Here is a 27,881-nt window from a genome sequence, read left to right on the forward strand (position 1 = left end):
ACACATTGATGTCTTAAGACACGAAACGATCGGTTTCTGGGAGAACCGTTTAATTTGAAGTTGTCTGTCCATGTTTTTTTTACTCTAATAGAATTAGTCTCCATTGACAAGCATTATATGAGTGACACACAACAACGGTTGGAGTTAAAAATCTTCATTTGTGTTCTACTGAAGAAACGAAGACACCTACATCTTGGATGCCTTAGGGGTAAGCAGAAAAACATCAAATTTTCGTTTTTGGGTGAACTATCCCTTTAAGAACCCGTTTTTGTTGTTCGCTTCAGATCTAATACGCAAAATCACAAACAAAATTTTAAGCTTTTATTTGTACAAACAGATCCTTGCAGCATTTACAAAAGATTGCTGAAGTAAACATATAGGAAAGCTTTGCATGTGTGAATAAACAATGGGTGACAATGAAAGGTAGTAAAGGTGTGTGACAAGGTATGAAGAGGAGTTAAAATAGACAAGATTTTACTGAAAAATATTGGGTATGTAAAAGAAAAATTATGAGATTCAGAATGTTTGAAACTTTGAAAAAAAAAAAAAAAAAAAAAAAAAAAAAAAAACAAACAAACAAAAAAAAAAACCTTACACATCCACCTTCATAAATCTTTTATGATTTTTTGCCATTCTTCAGCTGGAGACTGGATTGATCATGTTTTGAGGCATGTCTAGAGGACAGATTAAAATGGTAAAAGATAAAAAAAGTTAATGTTTCTTCCTTTTTAACATGCCAAAAAAGTAGTTAAAACCAGGACAAAATGGTTGTCAGGAGTCATACCGTTTTTGCCTATACTTTTCTTGGTCAGCAACAGGAATCATGTGCATAAGCTCCAAACCAGCGTTTACAGTCTTCAACATTTCATACCGTTCTTTTCCACGTATCTAGAAAACGAGGAAAAAAAAAACTTAACTTTTTATAAAAAGACAATTCATAAATGTCTTAATTCATAAATATTCCCATGTTACACACATGAAGAGTGAAGACATCATCATCAGAACTGGAGTCAGCCTTGATCTTCTTGCACTCAAGACCAGCTGCAGGGAGTGGCTCTTTTAACTGATCAGAAATCTGACGCTCTGGTGTAATTGGGTTAAGGTGAAAAAAAATACAACATATAAAATAGTTAGAAATAAATGTCACATTTTTTAATGCACATAATACTGAGACAGGTTAGATATTACCCTTTTTCTCAATTGCTAAAACACTAAACCCTAGCCTGCCTCCGCCCTCTTGCGTACTTCCACTCAATTTTCATTTTCCTTCAGTACTCCGTCTGGGATTGCAGTATGTTCTCTGGTTTTCTCAGATCAAATTTGAACTGGTCCAATCAGTGAACAGAGGGAGTGGCTGAGAACGATGACGTTGATGACGTATGAGTTGTAGTTCAGTAATGGCGGCGGAGAAAGATGCGAGCGAAGCCATTCATTCCATTGTGGCACCGCTACTGAATATCCAGAAGTTAAAGTCAGGGCAAGAACAATCTTTGAGTTTTGTTGGTGGCCATGATGTTGTGGCCCTCTCCCCACGGGGTTTGGGAAAAGTTGGATTTTCCAGCTCTCTCCGTTAGTGGTGAAGGAGTTGGCTAAAGCCCTATTCGGGCGGTAATTGTTTCTCGTGGGGTCGGAAGGTATTGTCATTATTTACAGGGGCTAGTCAGTGATTTTATTGCCGTCTGTCTCCCACCAACCGCGTAAAAATCCCAAACACCATAATTGACAAACACCAAGGTTGTGTGGTAATTTAATATGATATATTCTTGAAAACTCCGTTTATATCCTTTTTGACCACTGCAGAGCACCGTGCGGTTGCGCTTCGCTGTAATTTGGATGAATTTCTAGACTTACATTTCTTTAACCCCCTCGAGTCGGCCGTCGCGCCGGCGTGATTGGCATACTTTTTTTCTTATCAGTGCCAAAGAGACTCAAATAACGCTGTCATTTTTTAATCATTCAGGCAAGTGTTATACATCATTATAATCTGTTAAGTTTCTATTTTTTGTGTACAGTCACAAACTAAATGTTTTGCTTTTTGCAAAATAAAGAAAACAAACATGATGCGCGATCTGCAGCCTCTCTCTTCAGGGCTGATTGTAAGGTAGGCTAAGTTCATTCTGTTAGCATCTGTGAATATTAAACGCAAAAGGACCGTTTAAATATGAATCCTGCAGCAACAAAATGTCATACACATTTAGACCATATTTATTTGGCCTGTTTTGGAAAGATTATGATGTGTTTATTGTAAAAGAGCCTATTTTCACATAAATAAAGCTTTTATTCGCAAATGTCTGCTCAGATGTGATAAATATAGTACCAGTGCTTAAACATTTTAAATATTATAGCCTAATGTTTTTTTTTTTTAATTTAATATCCAAGTTTGTCAGAATTTTTTTTTTATTAAATTATTAATTATTATTTCTTAAAATTTCTTTAATTTATTCATTTTGTATAAATTGTATCTTCATTTTAATTATTTATAATTTTTTAACATGAGACTACTTTTTAAAAACAAAAACATGTAGAAAAAAAATACTCTTAGTAATTGTCCGTTTCTATTCTAAATATTTAAACAAGATGCATTTACTAGATAAGTACAATTTTCAACTAAATAAGAACAGCATTTTTTGCAGTGTATAGTCAAATCTTTTGATCATTTAAAATATAATAGGCCTTTGTTGACTACATTCTAAATAAATTATTCTGGAGTTTTGTTTTGTAGAAAGTTAATTGATTTCTTTAAAGTGAATTTCGTTTTGTATAAATTGTATCTTAATTTTAATTATTTATTATTAATTTGTTTTTAGCATGAAACTACTTTCAAAAAAAGGTAGGAAATTCTCTTCTTAGTAATGCGTCTTGTTTCTAGTCTAAATATTTAAACATTCTTAAATCAGGATGCATTTACTAGAATAAGTACAATTTCAACTAAATAAGAATAATTTTTTTGCTCTCTCTATCTTATTCAGGTATGTGACTGAGGCTATTATGTTCTTGTCCTCTCAGGTATGATTCATTAGCCATCACGCCTCCTTGCATGCTGGCTTTGTGAAGATAAACTCTCACAAATTTTAAATCAGTGTATTGTTTTATATGAATGAGTAGGCTCAATGATTCTCACATCAGTTTAAAGCAAAAATACACCTATCTAGGCAAATACACCCATTAGTCAAAAGTCTTGTGGACACATATATATTGTGTGTTTTGAGGCCTTAATTTTAAAACAATTTTTTTTGTTTTTCAAAAACCATGCATTTTTCTCTCAAAAATACAAGCATATACCTACATGTTGCTTAGATATTATGGTAGCCCAGTTTGTGCTGAATACAGTGTAATTACACTTTTGCCATTTAGTGTCTTTATAAGCAACTGAAAATGTCAGAGCATGTCAAAACTTCTAAAGGGCCCCAAAACAGCTCAGACTCCTAAGGGTTAAATGCTGGCAAGTATTTACAAGAGCAATACATTTCATCACCGCTCAAAAAATAAAAATAAAAGCACATAAACATTTGAATTGGGCCGTTATTTACGGCAGCATCTATTCTCATACTAAGCATATGACATTTTATCTACAGCATACAATCATGTTACGGACCACGTGAGCAGTGTGTTCCCGATCACAAAACTCCCCCCTCCACGTGAATAAATCACCAACCGAATGCACAAGTTTTAGGTTATATCACTGAGGTGGCGTTAGGGCTGTAACAATTTGACCAAAAATAAAAACCGCGATTAATTGAACATTTTACCTCGATTGCGATTATGAGGGCAAAAAAAAAGCTAAAAAATCGTTCATTAAAGGTTGAGTAAGTTCCTGATAAGGTTTTTACTGTAAATATTTTCTACTATTAAAAGGTGGAATTTTTTTTCTAATGAAAAAGTGCATTTCTTTGTGATTTTAAAACACTTGATGGAAACTTCACTTTCAGCAGTTATTGTCTATGGGGCAGATTTCTGCTTGTTGTACATCTGAGACAAATAAATTAGCACATAGGCCTTCATTACATTTATTTGAGTGATTGTGTGTGTGAATTTTTTCATTATGAAGCTGTGGTTTGTACTTCAAAAGGTATTCAAATCTAGCCTGGATGCCAGCCGCGCCCACAACATTTTTACTCGGGCAGTTCGGTCTGGACTTGATCGGTAGAGAAATAATTATGCCCGAACAGAAACTGTTCGGACCAATGAAATTGTCAGGGCGGGCTTTAGACGATGATGGACAGATGATAAACAGTAACGTAATCATCCACATCATCAAAGGCGCTTGGGTTGAATTTGTTCTAATCCTAAACAGAGAACTTGTTCGTATATGCATTCACCTTCACTATTTCTCTCAGAAATGATGATCGTGTTGGTAAGTACTCTGTATATCCTTAAATTCTTTTTTTACAACACCAGCAAAGATCATTTATACTCATCTTTTTATTCTAACGTTAGGCTACTTATTCCAGCGTGCAGACAGGGTTGCCAAGTTTTTACAACAAAACCCGCCCAATTGCTAACGTTCCTCAAAACTAGCCAAAAACAAGCCCAAAAGCTTTCCAGGGGGGTTCTCCGGGAAAAAAAAGGCATTTGGTGAGTAAAGTATGTGTTATTTTGGCAGGGCTGCCTGCTAAAATTCGCATTCCTGGGTCTGTATATCACATAATTGTGGTCGCTTCAACCCGTGGACTTGGCAACACAGTGCAGTTGAGTTCTGTTGACTTTTGACAACTAACGTTATGCGTTGCTCTGATTGGTTGTAGGTCTATCCAATTGAGGTCTTTCCTTGTTCGGTTGAAACACGCCCCATAATCACAGCCCAACGGAGCAGTATCAGACTCAAATTCTGACTAGAATTGAGTATGACGACGTCAGGCTAATTCAAATCTATAACGGTTGAGTTTCTAAGCTACTTTAGTGACTACTTTAGTGACATCCTCAATAAACCCGTCTCCAGCGTGTTGCCTCCGATCATTCGAATATTGCACTTTAATAATTATATAATCAACATCATCCTCAATAAACCCGTCCCCAGCATGTTGCCCCCGGTCCCTCGAATATTCTGATCTATTATGACCTCCGAGCTGTAAAACTGCCAGAATAATAATAATAATACGCTGTTTGTTAATTGGCCAGAGGAGAATTGGCACCCCGACTGAGCCTGGTTTCTCCCAAGGTTTATTTTTCTCCATTAGGTCACCTAATGGGGTTTTGGTTTCCTTGCCACTGTTGCCTCTGGCTTGGCGTGCTCAGTTGGGGACACTAAATTTTTCAACTAAACATCAAAATACACCTAAATAATAAACTAAATTAACCATTTAAACTAAATTACTGATCAAATTATTGATCTAAAGCCCACACTGTCACTGTACGATACTTGAAATTTTTCCAGAATGGCTATACAGGGAGTGCAGAATTATTAGGCACGTTGATTTTCTGATCATATTTTTTTTCCAGGCACATTTGACCAATTCCAAACCACAGTAATCCTAATAACTACTATTGATTTAGTATTTAATAATGTATAAGTGATATATAATTGTTCATGAAGGCTGGAAATGAAAATCACCTTATATTCAGGTGTGCAGAATTATTAGGCATGTTTTCTTTTACAGATAAATTGAGCCAAAAAAGAGATTTAACTCAGACTGAAAAGTCAAAAAGTATTAAATGCCCATGAGAAGGATCAATACTAATGCAATACTAGACATTGCAGTTAAGGCATGACCGGTGATTGGACGGTGAAATGCTCGTTGGGTCAGCAGGATCTGACAAAAACAGGTGGTGAAGAAAAGACACCTATTAACCGCAAAATAATTAAGAATTAAGGTGAAGAATTAAGGGTGAAACCATCAGGAACCCTTTAGTCTCCAGCGCCACCATTTTCCAAAGCTGCAACCTACCTGGAGTCTCCAGAAGTGCAAGGTGTCAGGATCTCAGAGACTTCAGTTAGGTAAAGAATCCTAAAAAATGACCCCCACTAGATAAGAATCACAAGCTGAAGTGTTGTAAAATACATGAAGAAGGTTTTTTTATAGGCTTTATGGACAGATAGGTTGAGAGTGACTCTTGAAGGACCAGCACCACATCCTCTAGTACCACTGTTTGAAGAATTCATCTTCCAGAATCTGGCAGTACGTTTTGGGAGTTCATTTTTAGTCCATCTCTGCAAAACGGACTTCAGGATGGACTAAAATGAACTCCCAAAACGTACTGCCAGATTCTGGAAGATGAATTCTTCAAACAGTGGTACTAGAGGATGTGGTGCTGGTCCTTCAAGAGTCATTCTCAACCCATAAAACCTATAAAAAAGCAGGCTTCATGTATTTTACAACACTTCAGCTTATGATTCTTATTTAGTGGGGGTCATTTTTTAGGATTCTTTACCTAACTGAAGTCTCTGAGATCCTGACACCTTGCACTTCTGGAGACTCCAGGTAGGTTGCAGCTTTGGAAAATGGTGGCGCTGGAGACTAAAGGGTTCCTGATGGTTTCACCCTTAATTCTTCACCTTAATTCTTAATTCTTTTGCGGTTAACAGGTGTCTTTTCTCCGCCACATGTTTTTGTCTGACCCTGCTGACCCAACGAGCATTTCACTGTCCAAAGGTCACGCCTTAACTGCAATGTCTAGTATTGCATTAGTATTGCATCCTTCTGATGGGCATTTAATACTTTTTGACTTTTCAGTCTGAGTTAAATCTCTTTTTTGGCTCAATTTATCTGTAAAAGAAAACATGCCTAATAATTCTGCACACCTGAATATAAGGCGTTTTTCATTTCCAGCCTTCATGAACAATTATATATCACTTATACATTATTAAATACTAAATCAATAGTAGTTATTAGGATTACTGTGGTTTGGAATTGGTCAAATGTGCCTGGAAAAAAAATATGATCAGAAAATCAACGTGCCTAATAATTCTGCACTCCCTGTACAGCTGAATAAAATTATGCTGCATTGTTTTCCTGTTTAACACTGTAAAGCTGCTTTGAAACAATCTACATTGTTAAAAGCGCTATATAAATAAAGTTGACTTGACTTGACTTGACTTTACGGTAGTCACAGGACAGCGTTGACAATGAGTTTCTGCGCTGCTCTCTGCGCGCGATCTTCACATGATGTGCAAGCTTCTGTCTGTGAGTGTTCGTTTGACACAATATATCAGGCATTAGTTCAACATAATACACATCTGATGGTCTAAAATCGCTTAAATGTTCAAACTGGCAAACCTTTAAACACATTTACTTGACAAACTTTATAAGGACGAAAGCGATCTGGCTTCGGGGCTTGCATGCGCCGTCTGTGTGTGGCAGCGCGTAGGCTATAAGAACAGCAATTAACTGACCTGTATAAACTGTGTAAAACATGCAGTTACTATCAGACCTGCAAACTCCTCAGAGTAAAAAAGGTGACAGTGTCGCGGGGGGGGGGGGGGGGGGGGGGGGGGGGGTAATATGCAAATGACACATTTCTGAGCGTGACTTAAAGAGAATGACACATTTAATATTTAAAAAAGGATTTTATTTACAACACGGAAACACCTGGAACTCAAGGAAGTGTTGTGACGCATGACAAAATAAAAGACTGACAGTAGAGGTGTTACACAAAACTGACGGTTCGGTACGTACCTCAGTTTTGAAATCACTGTTCGGTACAGCAGTTTTACAAAATTGCTTTTTAGATTTAACAGTGGTTTACTAAAGAAGAAAAAAAAGTGTCTGTCCTTGAATTAATTAAATTATATCTAAAAGTGTATTGAAGATTTTGCTGTAAACTATATAGGGAGCCCTTACTTGCACATATAATATTAAAGGTTAAAGGGTTCGTTCACCCAAAAATGAAAATTCTGTCATTAATTACTCACCCTCATGTCGTTGGACACCTGTAAGACGTATTCGGAACACAAATGAAGATATTTTAGTTGAAAGCTGATGGCTGAGAAAGGCTTCAGACAGGCCTCCATTGGCATTCAGTACATTGACACTTCCAAGATCCATGAAAGGCACTTAAAACGTTGTTACAAAGTCTCTCACCACAGTGGCTCTACAATAATTTTACGATGCGACGACAATAGTTTTTGTGCGCAAAAAAAAAAATCAAAATAACACCTTTATCCAACTTGTTCTCGACTTCCGTGTGTGCCTCCACGACGCATGCGCGAGAATATGACGTAGCGCCGGCGTTCGGGAATCCATGAAATACACACTTAAGCCCCATTTTGAGGGCATCACTAAAGACATCACTAACAGGTTAAGTAAAATATAACAAATATATAGGCTAATATAGAGCTTATATTTAGTGAAAGAGTTGATTTCTCTAGTGAATAAAAATCTGTGGACATTGAATGACTGCCTGAGGTAAATGTGATGCTAACGTTACATGACATGGTTTAGTTTACAAGCAGTTATATTGACGTCGTTGAAACACTGATTTAGCGATTACACCACATATATACATGACAGTAAGTTGTAATGTATCCTCAGCATACCTTCATTGATGTTTATTCTTTAATAAGAGATGATCGATCGCCTTCACAGATGATCGCGTTCACGCGCGTGCGCCTCGCGATCATCTCCTTACTGCTTGAACTGTGATCATGAAGGGACCAATCACGCCATATAGAGCGTCAAAACGGCATTTATCGTTTGAATCTCGTGATAAAATGGACTGAATACTTAATATGTTCGTGTGGGAACTTGGACTGAAGTGTGTTCCGCGCTTCAAACAAGCCGACTGTGAACTGTTAAAGATTGCACCCGGAAACCGTTCGGTAACGTTATACGCGTGCACTGAAACTACCCCCCCCCCACAAAACAAAAACTCTCCGGTTCTACGCAATTCACGTAAATGACCCAATTGACCAAGAAAACTGCGATTGTCGCCGAAAAGCGACAAGTTTGCAGGTGTGTACTATAGTGATTCTGGGCATCTATAAAACAAGAGAGATGCAGGAGCAGTTTTCTGTGTGCCTGCAAAATGCACTTGATGTGACTGACGAGGCGGAGTCACGTGACTAAAACCAAAATAACCGACATGGGAAAAATACGTAGGTTAGATGTTCTGAATTACGGTTTCGATTATTTTTCGATTAATCATACAGCCCTAGGTGGCGTGTATGTTTATTTTTACGGACTTCCATGTGAGAAACAAAGGCGAACGGCGCATGACATACGTCACGAGCAAACGTTAGCAATTGGTTATGGCAGATCCAATATTCAACAGAGTACCCACCTTCAAGGAAGTAAACGCTTGTCAATGGAGAGCTGCCAGACTCTATGTACAAATGAAATGTACGAGAGTCTGGTAATACCAGGCTAACTAAACCCCATTCTCTGAACCAAATGCTCAGTGCCCTAAACATATTTGTCAAATCACTCTTTTGGCAAAACCTTAATTTCAGTTAGACACCATTTGCAATTCTCATGCAGTCTTTTTGCAAAACTCTAAACACATTCTCACTCACTAAAACATTTTGCACTGTGCTAAAAAAAGTTAAACACAAGCATCAAAAGTTAAACTACAAGAGTTGTCATCGTTTACACACAACCAGTTGTTCACACTTGTTTTTAATGAGGTGATCAAAACAACTGTACAAAATATAAGCCAGTTCAGTACAATAAATTGAAATATCTAGGAAGAGGAGGAAGAGTATGTCTAAGAGGTGGTGGACGAGGAGGAAGAGGATAAAGACAAGAAATTGCAAGGTGTAGAGTGTTGTCAAGGCCTGACCTAGCATTAAGACGTGACGCTGCAGCTAGTGTTTGTAGCTCTGTACAGTTTTGCTTTTGAATCTATATTTGATATATTTTCTTTGTTTTACTGCTAAATATAACTAGCCTGTTAGCTTGTAATCTCTGCACCCAGGTCTCCTGTTTTCGGAGTTCATTAAACAACTGATGAGCTGGATTAGTAAATAGTGTCCACCAAACAACTGTGGTGAGTTGGATTAATCAACAAACACGGTAAGCCATGTCATCTTCTCCCATCATTGTCACTTGAACTGCATGCTACATGTTCAGTATATCCTTCCAAGTTGGCAAACAGGGCTTCACTTGTGATAAATGTAAGGAGATAATCAGGCTGAAGGAGAAGATTTCAGAATTACAGACACACAGCCAGACTTTATTTGAGAGTAGTGAGAATGTAACGGCTTTAGACACTGATTGGGATGCGAATAGCTTAGTGAACTCTGTACATTGTTTGGTTCCGGCTGAGCCTGCGCAGCAGGGCAACTGGGTGACTGTGAGACAGCATAGTCGCGGATCTAAAAGCCGCTCTTTCGTTCTGATTAGACCATCAAACAGGTTCTCCCCACTCAGTGACTGAGTATCCTGTTGAAAGTGCCCTTGTTATTGGCCATTCTATTACACGAATGTGAAAATAGAGACACCAGCCACCATAGTCACATGTTTACCTGGAGCCAGAGCGCCTGACATCAAAGCAAATTTAAAAGTGCTGGCTAAAGCTAATCGTAAATTCTCTAAGATTATTATTCATGTCGGCACTAATGATGTTCGACTTCGCCAGTCAGAGATCACCAAAATTAACATTAAAGAGGTGTGTATACTTAGCCTGGTTTTACCAGACTCTCGTACATTTCATTTGTACATAGAGTCTGGCCACTCTCCATTGACAAGCGTTTACTTCCTTGAAGGCGGGTTCTCTGTTGAAGTTTAAAACTATTGGATCTGCCAAGAGTCACTCTGAATCTGCCTAACCAATCGCTAACGTTTGGTCGTGACGTATGTCACGCGCCGTTCGCCTTTGATTCTCACATTAACTGAGCACACCACCTCAGTATCAGTGATAAAACCTCGTGCATTCGGATTGTTATTTATTCACGGTGGAGGAGAGTTTTGTGATCGGAACGCGCTGCTCTCGTGGTGCATATATCGTGCAATCATAACATGATTGTATGCTGTCAATAAAATGTCATATGCTTCGTATGATAAGAATAAATGCTGCCTTGAATAACAGCCCAATTCAAATGTTTACGTGCTTTTCTTTTATTTTTTGAGCGGTGGTGAAATATTTTGCTCTTGTAAACACTTGCCAGTATTTAAAGAAATACAAGTCTAGAAATGCAAATTACAGCTCACGCAACCGCGCAGTGCTCTGAAAGGGTCTATAAAGGATATAAACAGTGAGCTTTGAAGTGACATATTCTTGAAAACTCAGAGATGTGGATTCGGACAGCAATTACATTACCACACGACCTTGGTGTTTGTCAAAAGTCGATAATTCAGCCTGGGTTTTTCTCGCGGGTGGTGGGAGACGGACGGCTTCAGCAACTCCTTCACCACTAACGGAGTGAGCTGGAAAAGACTTTTCCCGGACCACAACATCAGCAGTACAGCAGTGATTGTTCTTGCTCCGTGTAACGGGAGTTCGTTTGTTCAGGGAAGAAGGAGGCGGGAACCGGCGAACGTTTAACAACTTTTAATCAAATAATAAACACAAAATGAAAGTAAAAGCGGCAGCCCCTCACGGACGACTGCCGCGCACAAACATAACAAAACCCAACTTAAAATCCAGGCCTGGTCCTCTCTCGTCCTTCACCGGTGTCGCTCGCCCTTATATGCCTCCGTTCTCCCTCATGAGAGGACTCGAGACCGGTGTGTCTCAATCACGCACACCGGTCTCGCTCGCTCGTCCACCTCGCCACACTTTTAACTTCTGGACATTCGTCAGCGCTGCCACACACTCGCATCTTTCTCCGACGCCATTACTGAACTACAACTCAAACTAGCGCACGACATCAACGTCATCGCTCTCAGCCACTCCCTCTGTGCGCTGATTGGACCGGTAAAAAATTGTTCGGGGGAAAACCTAAGCATACACCGCAGTCCCAGACGTAGTACTGAAGGAAAATGAAAATTGAGCGGAAGTACGTAGGAGGGCGGAGCCAGGCTAGTGTATACTCGCAAGTACGATGTCAAATGCAGTTTTTTGCTACGGACCGCTCCCTGTTAGGCGGAGTGATGAGATGCTTAGTAGACTATTATCACTCAATGGGCTGGTTGTCTAAGTGGTGTCCGCAAAATAACATAGGGTTCATAGACAATTGGAAAAGCTTTTGGGGCAGACCTGACCTGTTGAAGGATGGCATCCATCCTTCTTGGGGTGGTGCTGCTCTTCTCTCTAGTAATTTGGCACATAGTCTTAGAGCTAAACCTTGATTAACTAGGGCCCAGGTCAGGAAGCATACGAACTGGCGAAACCGACCGTCTGCTAGCTGTCTCGCATCACTGGAGTCACATAAATCCCAGCACAGAGACTCTTTCACCTAGATATTAAATCACAGAGACTGTGTCTGTTCCCAGAATTAACGAATACAAAAAACCATCAAAACCATTCAACAGTAAAAATGTAATTGATGTCCAACAAATAAACAATAGATATAATACAGATGAACAAATGATAAAGCTTGGGTTGCTGAATATTCAATCCCTTTGCCCAAAAGAGCTTATTGTTAATGATATGATTACAGATAATAATCTAGATGTGTTGTGTTTCACAGAAACCTGGCTAAAACCTGACAACTACATTACTTTAAATGAGTCCACTCCCCAAGTTTATTGTTATAAACTAGTGCTGTCAGTTAAACGCGTTATTAACGACGTTAACGCAAACCTATTTTAACGGCGTCAATTTTTTTATCGCGAGATTAACGTTCTTTTTGGTCTAACAAACTTTGTAGTTTTTTCACATGCTGTTGCAACAACTAGTAACGTTAGAAAAACTACAACACCACTCCGGATGTAGCTAGACCGGAAACAAAACATCAGGCACGCTGCGGCTGCCCGCACTCGTTTGGGCCATTAAAAGAGTAGACGTGGATGGCAAGCGTGAGACGCCGAAATGAGAAACGTATTAAGCCATGGTTTAACTCAGGGGTCTTCAACTAAAAGTGCTTGTCTTGAGCGCTGCTTTCTGCTCTGATGGTGCATTCACACCAGACGCGAATGAAGCGTTTTGCGTGAGTGATTTAAGTCAATGCAAAGACGCAAATAGACATTCTGCTGCGCGGATTAAGCGGCGTGCATGTCGCGTCATTCGCGTCCGGTGTGAACGCACCATCAGTCTCTTCTTCACTGCATGCTTGACCGCGCGTCTGGGTCTGAACGTAGTAACAGTGAGCATTGCAACGTTAACTGTTTCATTACGTCAAAAGGCTTCGCGGTCCGGATTCGGACCGGAGTCCGCTAGTTGGCGACCCCTGGTTTAACTGCACTATAGGCGGAGTCCTAGTTTACCTTGCATGTGCACTTTGTAATTTTATTTTGTATCACCCTGTTTTGATCCCTTAGAAAGGGCTGTTGAAGGGGCTGTTTGTGCAACAAAGTATTTGTTTCACCCTTTTATTGATGGGCAGTGTTACATTGTGTGAGCGATTATTTGCTCCAAGTGAGAATGTTGGTGTGAAATCGAACACTAAAGTATGCCAATGTTGTTTTCAATAAAACAAACATTTGAACAAAGCAAGCCGATCCACTTTTCTATGTTGAGAAGAGCATTAAAATAAGAAAAAATAATGGGACAAAAAGAAATCAAGGGACATTTAGAATAAATAAAAATGTGCGATTAATTGTGATTAATTGTGAGTTAACTATGACATTAATGCGATTAATCGCGATTAAATATTTTAATCGTTTGACAGCACTATTATAAACACAAGCCGCGTCTGAAAGGTAAAGGGGGAGGGGTTGCTGTAATTTATAATATCAGTATTACTCAGAATTCTAGTTTCAAATATAATTCCTTCGAAGTCCTGGTGCTTTATGTAATGTTATGTAGTGTAAATGATAAATCCTGTTTAACATTTGTGTTGGCAACTGAATACAGGCCACAATACAGACTTTACCAAATAATTTGCTGATTTTCTATCAGAGTTAGTTCTGGCTGCAGATAAAGTCCTGATTGTTGGTGATTTTAATATCCACGTAAACAATGAAAAAGACGCATTGGGATTAGCATTTAAAGACATTCTAAACTCTATTGGTGTCAACATGTGTCAGGACCCACTCATCGCCTTAATCATACTTTAGACCTAATATTGTCACATGGAATAAATGTTGATACCGTTGAAATTCTGCAGCAGAGCAATGACATCTCAGATCATTACCTAGTATCATGTATACTTAATTTAGCTAAGGCTGCAAAGCCGCCCCCTCGCTTCAAATATGGCAGGAATATCATTGCTGCCACTAAAGATTGCTTTCTAAATAAATTTCCTCACCAGTTTCATCTCGTCAACATCCCAGATAGCTTCGAAGAACTCGATGTTGCAACAGAAACTATTGACTCTCTCTTTTCCAACACTTTAGACAGTTGCTCCCCCGTGCTTAAAGAAGGTAAAAAATAAATAGTCCAACGCTGTGGTACAATGAGCACACTTGGGCCCTTAAAACAGCAGCCAGAAAAATGGAGCGCAGCTGGAAGAAAACAAAACTAGAGGTTTTTCGTAATTCATGGAAAGAGCGTGATCGCATACAGAAAGGCCGTAAAAAGTGCTAGATCTGCTTATTTCTCGGCTCTCTTAGAAGCAAGCAAACACAACCCTAGGTATTTATTCGATACAGTGGCTAAATTAACCGAAAATAAAGCTTCAACTTCTGATGTTTGTTAACAGCACAGCAGTAATGACTTAATGGACTTCTTTACATGCAAGATTCAGACCTGCCAACATGTACGCATTTTTCGTACTCGGCACGCATTTTGACCCTTTGGTACGCTTGTACGATTCGCTGCTCTCTATGTACGCATTTTGTTGCATCTCGCATTTCGGCGGTTTCAGTGCAGTCTATGACGTTGATTCTGCTGCTGAGCCACAGCGTGAAAGCGGAGTGAAAAGCTTTCGGCCAATCAGAGCGCTTCATTTTAACCCTCCGCTTACATGCCCGCCCCTCCTAGACAATGCTTCAAGCCCGCGCTGCGCGCGTTCGTTTCATTTCAGTGCCTCAAGCAAGCTGGGCAGGCCGGATAACTGCAGGCTTGCATGCCATGGCTGAACCGCCTCACAGAGGTACGCTGTTGGCGGTTACAGCCACGGTTGACTTGACGAAAAATTATATTTAAAAAAAATTTGGGCGAGTGGCGGTTGAACCAATCAAATGGAAAAAAAATATATACATTCTTAAATATTGTTACAGTGCACTAAGCAAACCTGCAAGCTATGAGCCCAGCTGTCAGTATGGAGGCCTAGCCTACTTCTCGTAGATATTTTAAAACAGCCAGTCATTGTAGTCTACCACTCGGGGAATAGGCATTTAAAACATAGACAGATTATGGAGTGATATAAAAATGGCATCAGGCAATGGCAGCGCGACGCGAGATGTTCAGAAGAACGCAAGAGCTAAACTTCTAAGCTCAATAACATCCACAGCAACAAAAAAAATAAAAAAATAAAATAAGGTAAGAAAAATAGTCGAAAAAAGTTGCCCATCGTTTATTAGCAGATGTGCAAGGCAAGCGGGCAAGTTTTGGGGTTGTTATGGAAAATTAAAATGTGAACATGCACGTTGCACAGTTGTGCTGTTGACTTTCAGCAAATTTTAGTGAATGAATAGAGTTGGCGTTTCTGTAATATCAAAGCTCCATAATTAGTTTCTTGTATGATTTTGTTAGGCCTGCTGGTATAAATTAATTAACGTAACTGTTGTGTCGCGTCGCGTCTTGCCACATTCAATGTAGAAAGCATTGCTTTCGTTTGAGGGTGCTTAACTCGCACCAGGTGTAGACAAAAAGTTACCTGATTGTGACAGATGGTCGAATTCACATGACCCATTATAAATTAGCATTATAGTCTGCCATAGCCTACCCTATAGTATCAAAAAGACCAAAGCCCTCTGATGCAGGGAAGATGAAAAATGGGGAATTAGGTAAAGTGATGTAATGAATGAACAGTTTATCAAATTGCATAGTATTAAGATACTAGTAAATGAATGGCAGTTATTTTTACCTTAAACTTTATGCTAGCAATTGTGCTAGGTTGTCTAGAGAGGCACCAGACAGTGTGACTTTGCCTTAATCTTGTCAGATTTTTTTAAACGCATGGAATATCAGTTTTGTATGAATGTTTTACTCTACAGTTGTGTAGTTTTGTGTAGTTGTGTTAAATTATATACATTTTTATTTATTAATTAAAATTCATATTTAATTTGATTAAATATTAAATTAAATGTACATGTAAATTTGTAATAGTCTATTTATATAATAGCAACATTTTATGTCAAATTCAAATAAAATATCTACTACTCAGTTTCGATCATAGTGAAAATATGAAATGTGCCATAGTTTAGTGGAAGATTGCTGCCATCTACTTGAAAACAAACACTTTTGCTAGTGAACACGGTAGTTTGTTATTAATCTTACTATTTGTGTTTAATTTGTCTTTTGGGGGGGGGGGGTCGGTGGGGTGTACTCATAGTTTCATCAAGGTTGGCAGGTCTGCAAGATTGATAATATTAGGAAGAAAATTAACCATGCAGCCGTCTACTACAGCATCACTCAGTGCATTGTAGTGTCACTGAGGAAAAATTACACTCATTCACTGCTATAGGAGAAGAAGAATTGGCTAAACTCGTTAAATCATCAAAATCAACATGTATGCTCGACCCTATGCTATTAAAAGAGATGCTACCAGAGGTCATAGATCCTCTTCTTCATATCATTAATTCATATTTGTCATTAGGATATGTACAGAAATCTTTTAAGTTGGCTATTATTAAACCACTTATTAAAAAAACGCAACTTGATCCTACAGAATTAGTCAATTACAGGCCAATTTCAAATCTACCCTTTCTGTCAAAAATACTTGAAAAGGCAGTTTACTCACAATTCTGTTCCTTTTTAGAAAGAAAGTATATGTGAGGATTTCCAGTCAGGATTTAGACCGTATCATAGTACTGAGACTGCTCTCATCAGAGTTACAAATGATTTACTCTTATCCAATTGTGGCTGTATCTCTCTATTAGTGTTACTTGATCTTAGAGCTGCATTCGATACCATCGACCACAACATAATTTTAGAGTCTATTCAAAAGAATGTAGGCATTAGTGGAATTGCATTGGCATGGTTTAAATCATACCCATCTGATGTTATCAGTTTGAAGCAGTAAATGAAGAGATGTCACACCAATCACAAGTTCAGTATGGAGTACTGTTAAGATTACCGATAACTAGGTTGGACCACACTCGCCGATAACCGATTAATCAACCGATAGTTTTTAAAATGGGTACTGGATAAAAATAAATAAATAAATAAAACATAAGTGTTGAACTTTATTACAAGAAGAAAAAAAAAAAACAGTACTGACCCATGAAAATTGCTGAATTATATATGTAGAAATAGATACATTAAAAAAGTTCTAACAGAACAAATTCTACAGAAAATAATTTAAACAAAATGTTATATAATATATATATATATATATATATATATATATATATATATATATATATATATATATATATAAGTTTCTTTAGCTATAACCTAGAAAAATGTAAGTAAATGTCATAGGTAACAGACTGCATAAGTCCCATTTGTTAACAAGGATGTATTAGCTTTAGCTAGCTCAAATGAACTATATGCATTGTGCAATATACATTTTACAGCATGTATTAATATTTGATCAATACAATTGTACCTTTAATTCACGTTAGTTCATAGTGCATTAACTAAGGTTAATAGATAAAACCAACAATGAACAATACTTAATTTTACAAATGGAATATTATTGTAAAGTGTTACCATTTACATATAAATCCAAACAGTCAGCTTTTTTAGAACATTTGGCAATTATCTAATCAAAACAACAAAATGTGTAATGAATTCCAATACGTTTCTGATTTGTTTAAATTTCTGTCGGCTGCTTGACGATACAGTTTGCTTTCTCACGTCACGAGTTGTTACATCGTTTTAACTGCTTGGGCTACTGCAAATGTAATCCTAATGCTAATGTCCTCTCAGAGCCTCAACTAGTACAAAGTGCATACACACTGCTGTTCTTTCCCTGCTAATGCAGCATCTAGTCAACAAATTAATTACTTTATAATGATTTGGAAACATGTACTGAAGTGTTCTGTATTCATACCGTTTCGCTGTCTGTGTTTTAAATGCACATCTGTTGTGTCAGCGCTCTCTGTGCAGCGTGTGCTCTCCGTTCAGCGCGCAGCCTCATGTGTGAATATAAACAAGGTCAGTGATAGTTGTTATTTGGCCTCTAGAGGCCGCTCTCATGCTACATAATGCCAGCAGACCTTCTCAGAGCTCTTGTACTGTGTAATGACAGCGCACCCGTCTCAGCCGCTCAAGCAACGCAACCCGGAAAAATTATCGGTATTGATTTTTGCCGATAACCGATTGTTCCACCAATCAACTATCGGCAAAACCGATTAATCGGTCTAGTTATCGGTCTTACCTCTAGTTAAGATTCTGACAAATCCAAAACCGAATCCTACTCCCATCCTCAGTCCATGATCACAGTAAACACATTAATAAAGTAAACAACGTCCACAGCAGTGTAGGGATATGCTCATAATGACCGTTTAACCGTTAACCGACAGTAAAGGCCAATTTAAACTTCTGCGTCGGACCTACGGCGCAAGTAACACGTTGGTTTTCATTTATACTTCTGCGTTGTTGTCTGTGTCAATGTGCAACTCACATGCAGACGCTAGTAGGCAGTGTCCTCGGGCATGATGGTGTAATCAAGACAACAGCCGAAGAAGACGCAGCTTGTTGTGTAGAATGTGTACATTCATTGTCGGAGTATCAGCAGTGAGATAGCGGCTTTTCTTGCAGCTTGAGTTGTTGTATCTAATACAAATTAAGCATTTCTAGTTGATAAGTAGAGTTAAATAAGAGGCGATCTGGCGCTGGAATGCGTTTGTGAAATCATGCAGAGCTCGTGGCGCTGTTTTCAGTATCGGTGGCTCGAGCAATCGATTGCTGTTGCGGAGACTTCATTCACGAAATGTACCCTAATGTGTCCCTGTTCTTGATATGCAATCACTGATTAACATCTCTGGTTTTAATGAGAAAATAAATAAACTATACTCAGCGGATCTATGTATTTATTTACTAACATAAAAGAATCTCTGGACAACAAAATATTGTGTTATAGCAGACGTAAGGAAGAAACTATCATCCCATTTCTGGACACACACACACACACACACTCGCAGATTTATTTATTTATTGACCTGAGGGAGAGGTTCTAGCAGACCAATCACGGCGCTTGCAGTCCGCGTAGAATTGACGCGTTGTTACATTTTTGGAGAGGTGCACGTCAGGGTCCGGCGTAGGGTACGCGTGCATCACAGCCTACGGCGTAGCTACGGCGTACACTCGACGCAGAAGTATAAATTGGCCTTAAGAACTTTGACCGATTAATACTATCAGTTAAACGGTAAAAAAAAAAAAAAAAAAAAAAAAAGTCAAGTCAACTTTATTTATATAGCGCTTTTAACAATGTAGATTGTTTCAAAGCAGCTTTACAGTGTTAAACAGGAAAATAATTTTATTCAGCTGTATAGCCATTCTGGAGAAAACGCTGATGTCATCAGTTCATTTCAATTATCATACAGTGACAGTGTGGGCTTTAGATCAATAATTAGATCAGTAATTTAGTTTATATGGTTAATTTAGTTTATTAATTCGATTTATTTCGATGTTTAGTTGAAAAATTCTGTGTCCCCAACTGAGCACGCCAAGCCAGAGGCAACAGTGGCAAGGAAACCAAAACCCCATTAGGTGACCTAATGGAGAAAAATAAACCTTGGGAGAAACCAGGCTCAGTTGGGGTGCCAGTTCTCCTCTGGCCAATTAACAAACAGCGTATTATTATTATTATTATTATTCTTCTGGCAGCTTTACAGGTCAGAGGTCATAGATCGGAATATTCGAGGGACCGGAGGCAACACGCTGGAGACGGGTTTATTGAGGATGACATATCGATTTAAGTATTATTTAATTGTAATATTCGAACAATCGGAGTCAACACGGCGGAGACGGGTTTATTGAGATGCCGTGTCGATGAGGCAGTTGCAGGGGGAGTCTAATCACGGTCTCTGCAGACACTTCGGGGTCCTGTGTTAGTCTTCTCTGGGCGCAGGTCCACCATCTGAACTGGATACGGCCCGGATCCGGCTGACTGCAGGCTTTTTAAGAAAAAGCTTTTTTAATAAAAAAAGCTTTTTTGTTTGTTTGTTTGCTGCACGGTTAAAGAAAAATGTGCTGTATCATGTCTAACCTCGCAAAATGAAGCAATGGGAAAGAAGCTGTCGAAAGGGCGACGAAGTTACTTACAAAATATGCTATGCGATAGCCTATTAAAATACAGCAGTACTACAAGCTCCTGACTGGTGGAAAGCAAATGAAAGAGGCTGGCTACTCTAGCGAGGCGTTATCTCTGTATTCTCAGGGCACCAGTGCCATCTGAAGCCTTGTTTAAGGCTTTTCGTAGTGTGGTTTTGGTCAAGTTTACTTAACAAATTTACTTTAATATATTTCACCCAACTTGCAATTACAATACTTTTTTACTTAACTGCAAAATGTTTATTGTATCCAATAATCTTTTTTTTTCTCCAAATACATGTTCTCTATGCGTTGTTCCTCATTTCTTAATGTAGTGCAGAGGTTTTAGTGTAGTGAGCAACCTTTTTGGGCCAGCGCCCCCTTCCCACTATCTAGTACTTCACACAAGATGAAGTGTCCACTTTACTCCAGAAAATCAAATGTAAGAGGTTAATAAAATACAGTACAAGTAGTGCAGATTAAAATCTTATCCATAAACTCTCTCCCTTGTATTATTAACATACACAAAAACACAGTAATCCAATTTATACAGACCTTTTCAGGCTGTGTTTAATAAAGTTGTAAACTTTATATCCGAACTTTATACGACGAACTAATAAAGTGCGTGCTCTCCCTTTCATTACTGATGCCTTTTCAGTGTGATGCTGCAGCCGCACAGAAAGAATAAAATGCAGCGCAGACGACAGATGTGAAATGTCAGGAGAAATCCATTTGATTGTAGTATAATGAGAAATAATTGCTGTGCTCTGTTCAACCGCTATAGAGTAGGGATGGAACGATTACCGGTTTCACGATAAAATGTACTGACGGTTAGTAATATCGTTTAAAAATTAATCATCATTAAAACCGCACGTGATTATCATGATTTTGAAAACTCGCGGTAAATCCTGTCCAGTCAAGTACAGGCGCAGCGCAAAGCTGTTTTTTGAATGAGAATAAATGGCAGAAAGCAGTGACAGCACTCGGGGGATTGAAGGTCCAAAATCTGAGGTGTGGTCATATTTTGGCTTTTACAATAGTCCTGAGGGAAACTTAATCAAAGGTGGTCATCCTGTCTGCAGAACATGCCAGAAGAAAGTCGCTGTAATGGGGGGAAACGTGTGCAAACGCAAGGCAAGTGGACTTTGGTAGTAATACCAGACGTAGTTTTGGTATTGAGGTCACTCACACTAGCCACTTTGGCGGTTGAACTTATAGTCTTCTCAAAAGCCATTTGTTATAAATCGCGTTGCGCATTATAACCAATCACATGTGTTTCTAATAATCAGAGGCGTTCAGATTAGCCAGAGTTTTGTTCAGAGAGCACTCTCACTCACTGAAATCTGCACTCAAAACGTGCGATGTATGCAGGAGATTCATTCATCATACAGTGGTTGACTGTTTTTGTTCTATTTCAGAAGCGAAAATAGTTTCAAACAAACACATCAGATGCGCTGGCATAAAGTCGGCTTGACTCCGAGATTCGCGAATTTAGGGACCGTCTCTAGAGTTACATACAAGATTTGTATACACGTTTCGAACTTCAATAGCATTTGAAGAGAATGACTTGCAGTCATAAATCTGACTGTAAAGTGTTCATCTAGGTGTCAGGTATGATGCACACCTTTTGGATTTTTGATATTTATTAAAATAAACTGTCAAATCATATGAAAATATGGATATGCACTTTTTCACTAGGATACTGTTTGGGCTCTTACACAAAATATGCTTGATTTAAATGCATCACAGCTGATAGAACACTCATATGAATATTGCTTGAGAATATATTTACAGAGATAATAGTTTCATCCCTAATATAGAGTTAGTATCGCTATAGTGTTAGAAGCGGTGAAGGCGGTTTATAGGTTGCATGTGAGCGGCAGTGATGCATGCAGTGTTTGCGATCCAAATAGCTCAATAAATGACAGGCAACGTGAAACTTTACAACAACAATCTCAGTGTAACTGCTTATTTTTCTCCTATTATATTATAAAGAATTTAACTGTCTTGGGGGAGATTTTTAATAGTATTTCTTGGTAAAGACTTGTTCAGTTAACAGCACTGTAAAAGAATAAAAAATTCTGTCAACCTAAAATGTGCTTAATTTAGTGACTTCTGAATTAACTGCTTTAAAAATGATTTAATATATAACCAAGTTACATCAAGGGTTAAATAAAATGGAAGAGGCACATTAAGGTTAAGTTATAACTGCATTATAAAATCACTTTTTTGTGAGTGTTTATGTACGCTGTACAGGTCAGGTATAAAGAATGTTTTCGCTCAGGTGACCAAAATGTCCGCCAAATAGAGAAATTTTATGCTTAAAATTAAATGCTTAGCGAGAAAAGAAATCAGAGGAAACATTGCCCAGCACTTGATTTCTTCCTGGTTAACTATTTCAGTAAAACGCTCCCACACAGTACTTTTCTTTCCTTTTTGAAATTTCTCTCAGATCCATTTAGTCTCCATTGCTACTTAAACAAGTGGACCCTGCAAATGTGTAGCTTAAGGAGTCGGCAAATTAGTGCCTGAAGTAAAATTAAGCTTTTAAACACAGGTTTTTCCTGCATAGGGAATTACGAGGTGGTGGCCTCCATCAAATTGTGCCGCCTCAGTCATATTTTGTGCATATTTTCGTGTCAAAGCCACTAGATCTCTGGTCACATGCTCAGATACCCATTTTCCAGCGACAGTTCTGTTGCGCGTTCCCGGCCGGTGTCCATTCTTGAACCGTTCGATAATCTGCGGGTCTGATGGGCCAAGTAATAATAAATAAATAAATAAATAAATAAATAAAAAAACATTCCTTACAGGGGGACCCCCTAGAAAAAACGAGGTCCACCCTCCACAGTAGGGCTGTAGCGATATGACCTAAAAACGATTAATTGAACATTTTACTTCGATTACGATTAGACTCCCCCTAAAATTGCCACATCGACACGGCATCCTCAATAAACCCGTCTCCGGCGTGATGACTCCGATTGTTTGAATACTACAATTTAATAATTGTTAAATCGATATGTCATCCTCAATAAACCCGTCTCCGGCGTGTTGCCTCCGATCTTTCGAATATTACACTTTACTAATTGTTTCATCAATACGGAATCCTCAATAAACCCCTCTCTGGCGTGTTGCCTCCGATCCTTCGGATATTGCAATTTAATAATTGTCTAATCAATACGGCATCCTCAATAAACCCGTCTCTGGTGTGATGACTCCGATATTTCAATTATTCCTATTTAATAATCATTTAAAATCGACACATCCTCAATAAACCCGTCTCTGGCGTGTTGCCTCCGATCTTTCGAATATTACACTTTACTAATTGTTTCATCAATACGGAATCCTCAATAAACCCCTCTCTGGCGTGTTACCTCCGATCCTTCGAATATTGCAATTTAATAATTGTCTAATCAATACGGCATCCTCAATAAACCCGTCTCCGGCGTGATGACTCCGATATTTAGATTATTCCTATTTAATAATCATTTAATCGACACATCATCCTCAATAAACCCGTCTCCGGCGTGATGACTCCGATATTTCGATTATTCCTATTTAATAATCATTTAAATCGACACATCATCCTCAATAAACCCGTCTCCGGCGTGTTGCCTCCGATCTTTCGAATATTCCGATCTATTATGACAAGTTGCTTTTATTATCTGTAAAGTTGCCAGAATAATAAATCATACGCTGTTTGTTAATTGGCCAGAGGAGAACTGGCACCCCGACTGAGCCTGGTTTCTCCCAAGGTTTATTTTTCTCCATTAGGTCACCTGATGGGGTTTTGGTTTCCTTGCCACTGTCGCCTCTGGCTTGGCTTGCTCAGTTGGGGACACTACATTTTTCAACTAAGTATCCAAATAAATCTAATTATTAAACTAAATTAACCAAATAAAATAAATTACTGATCTAATTACTGTTCTAATGCCCACATTGTCACTGTATGATAATTGAAATGAGCTGATGACATCACCGCTTTCTCCAGAACGGCTATACGGCTGAATGAAATTCTGTTGCATTATTTTCCTGTTTAACACTGTGAGGCTGCTTTGAAACAATCTGCATTGTTAAAAGCGCTATATAAATAAAGTTGACTTGACGATTAATGAACGATTATTTTGCTGCTTTTTTATGCGTTCCTTTTTTTTAAGGGATGCACGATATATCGGCAACATATCGTTATCGGCTGATAAATGATTATTTTTGATGTTATCGTTATCGGTCCAATAAGAAAATTTGACCGATATAGTCAAGCCGATAGATAATGTATTATTTCCTTCAGCTGAGACAGACGCGCTGTCCACCATGATGGGTTTTGAATTGCTCTAAATATGATTGGAATCACTTCGAAAAGGAAAATACAGTTATGTGCAACATGTGCACCACAAGTCTAACATATAATCTACATAAAATGATAATGAGAATACGGCTGTGTTTCAGCGTGTTTGTTGAGGGTAGAGCACGCCCACGGAGTTACACCTTCATGACAAGCACAGTCAAGTTCGCTTGTGCATTCACAGCCTTTTGTGCCATTGTAAGTTGTAATATTATATTTATTATTCTGTGTATATAATCTCATATAGGATGCGTTTGGTTGAGTTAATTAACGATGCAGTAAAGCACTTCATTGTACCGGTCTTTAGCTTCAAGCGCGCGCATTTCAAACAGAAATGCACAGCATTAATAACTACTGGGACTGTCCTATACATAACACTAATGAGAATATTTGTGTTATAAAACGTTGGGAATAATCTGGGTTTAGTTGTTGTGGGAAGCGCGCTGTTGTGGGAAGCATGTTCCGCGCTTAAAACAAGCCGACTGTGAACTATTAAAGATTGCACCCGGAAACCGTTCGGTAACGTTACACGCGTGCATCCCTACTTTTTTTTGCCCTCATAGTTCACTGATAAGGTTTGTACTGTAAATATGTTCAACTATTAAAAGGTGGGATATTTTTTTCTAATGAAAGTGCATTTCTTGTTGATTTTAAAATACTTGAAGGAAACAGCTCACTTCCAGCAGTTATTGTCTATGGGTTGTAACATTTCTTACAGATTTTCTGTTTGTTAACGGTTACATCAGATACAGAGAAATTAGCACGGTAGGCCTACATTACATTTATTTGAATGCATTAATGAGAGTGATTGTGTGTGTGAATTAGCGTCTCTATTCAATTATGAAGCTGTGGTGTGTAGTTACTTCAAAAAGGTAGAAAAATCTATGCTATAACGGTTGAGTTAAGCTACTTTAGTGATAAATCACAGGACAGCGTTGACAATGAGTTTCTGTGCTCCTCTCTGCACGCAATCTTCGTGTGATGTGCGAGCTACTGTCTGTAGTATTCGTGTGACAATATATCAGCGCAGTAGCTCAATATAATGACACGCATTCTGATGGTTTAAAATCGCTTCAATGTTCAAACGAGCAGGCCTTAAAACACATACAATTGACAAAGTTTTGTGAGGACGCAAGTGAAAGTGATCTGGCTTCAGGGAGTGCGCGCTGTCAGAGACACGACACACCTCAGCACTCTGTCACAGCTTCGGGCTTGCGCATAGCTGTCAATAGGGGTGGGCGATATAGCCTCAAAATTATATCACGATACTTCAAGAATATTTGCGATAATGATATTTATGACGATATAGAAAAGAAATATATGGTTAATAAGTTTTATTGGTTATTGCAGCTAGTAGGCAATAGCATTTATTAGTGCAAACAAAACCATAACATTTTAGTTTAACAATAACTAATGTAATTTATGCCATGGTCTGTCTGAATTTTTTATTCTGATTGGCTGGAAGGTGTGCAATAAAATCGTTTAATGCACTGGTAGTTCCAAGTCAGATGAATCCTTGTTCTACATTAATGCGCTTATTAATAATGCTAATTATTTTCATTTCAGGTGTGTTTACACAGAGCACTGTAATCGGTTTAAAAGTCAGAAAGTCTGAATGAAAATGCTGCATATAAACACTGCTTTCATAAGGATACACAATTTTTTCTGAAGTGTTAAACTTTTTATTTTGTAACAAGTTATGAAGATAATGTTGGAATAATGACACAGACATAGCCTGGCTACGCCATCTCATCTGACAGCGTTAGCAGGCACTTTCTACTTCAACTGCGCCTGACAGAAGAATTTATTTTTCTGAGGAGTCTCTTACAGCAACACCAGATCGGTTTAGATAAAGTCTCACGTAAACTGTCCACTGAATCGTTCAATCGGAATGATTTTAATCGGAATGACATAAAAGTATGCATGTAAACGGGGCTATTGAAGCTCACACGCACACACGTCACTCGCATTCAGAGAGCAGAGATCGCGCTGCACATTCATGAGCACAGAAACTTGTTATTAACGCCGCCCGTGACTTTTAGCAATAAAATAGCTAAGTAACTGGATCACTACATTATATATACTCAGCAACGATGGGGTTACATCGCAATTTTTCAGTAATAAGTAATAAACCCACATCTTCATTAAGAGACGCTGAACAGACGCAGTTCTTCTCTCTCTCTCTCTCTCTCTCTCCCCCCCCCCCCCCTTCCGGTCAAATATTGCGCTAGCAGCTTTAAGTTGTCAATGTTTAGTCAGTTGTCAAGAGGGCTGACCTCTTGTAACCAAGTAGCTCCCTTTTTAGGCACTAAGTCGTTATCGGAGGCTGACATGCTGCTCTTCGTGTATACTCTGACAGGTGTTGTTGTTGTGCGCGCTAGGGAACGTAAATGCGCCATACGCCATCGCATCGCTATATCATTGATATCGCGATATGACACTTTTTTTTATCAGGTAAAAATTGATACCGGTATTATCGTGGACGGTATGATATGGCACACCCCTAGCTGTCAACATTGAAAATAAGGGAGATTTCCCAGAATCCATCCACAAAATAAGGGATTTTTTTTTTTACACGATTCTTACCCACAAACTTAAAGGGTAACTAAACCCTAAACCCAGGGCCGGCTCTAGCTCTTTGGTTGCCCTAGGCGAGATTGAGTTTTGCGCACCCCCCCCCCCCTCTAATTGTTAAGCCCACCGGCAACTATAGTTGCCAGTGTATAGTTGTCATTTTCCTTCTGTAAGTATTTTTCTAGATATTATCCATGTTTTATATCTTAATAACACACAAGCAGACAACCAAATAAAGGATTGCAAGAAAAAAAAAAATATTAACTTCCTTCCTGTCACATGAGACTGTCAACTTCCTACCCCTACTTCCAGGGAGCACAACGAAGGCAAACCATCCCAAAGAAAGGTCATTTTCATGTTACTAATAAGTATTTTTTGTTGACATATATATATCAACATAATCATGAAGGTCTCTAGAATCATCCAAACAAAACACATCTTACAACAGATCTATAGTTTTTAGTATACTTAGTCAAACTTAATAAATTTGATTATGAATAAAGATTGATCTGTTGAAAGCAGTTATTTTGAGTTAGATGCTAAATGTTCTCCTCTTATTCATATTTGACATTGAAGGGGTGCATACAACATATTTGCCCACCGGCAACTATAGTTGCCACAGATTCAAATACGATTTTCAAGAAAAAATACAAAAACCTGGGGAAAATAAATGCAGAACATG

At 38.5% G+C, this 27,881-nt stretch overlaps 1 protein-coding gene across 2 annotated transcripts in view; it reads right to left on the reverse strand.

The window, feature by feature from the left end:
- Positions 1–302: 302 nt before the first annotated feature.
- Positions 303–27,881, reverse strand: part of LOC307140756 (cellular tumor antigen p53-like) — a 121,937-nt gene continuing 94,358 nt past the window's right edge. The window contains exons 9-11 of one of the 2 annotated variants that reach the window (XM_079840454.1): positions 977–1,083; positions 785–888; positions 303–674 (exon numbers count right to left, since the gene is read on the reverse strand). In XM_079840454.1, the coding sequence (XP_079696580.1) occupies positions 617–674; positions 785–888; positions 977–1,083 (269 nt within the window). In that variant the 3' untranslated portion in view covers positions 303–616. The remainder of the gene's footprint in view (positions 675–784; positions 889–976; positions 1,084–27,881) is intronic. The other variant, XM_079840453.1, reaches the window with a different exon arrangement.

Source organism: Gobio gobio (genome assembly GCF_949357685.1).
Source record: "Gobio gobio genome assembly, chromosome: 2".
In the NCBI taxonomy this organism is placed as follows: Eukaryota; Metazoa; Chordata; class Actinopteri; order Cypriniformes; family Gobionidae; genus Gobio; species Gobio gobio.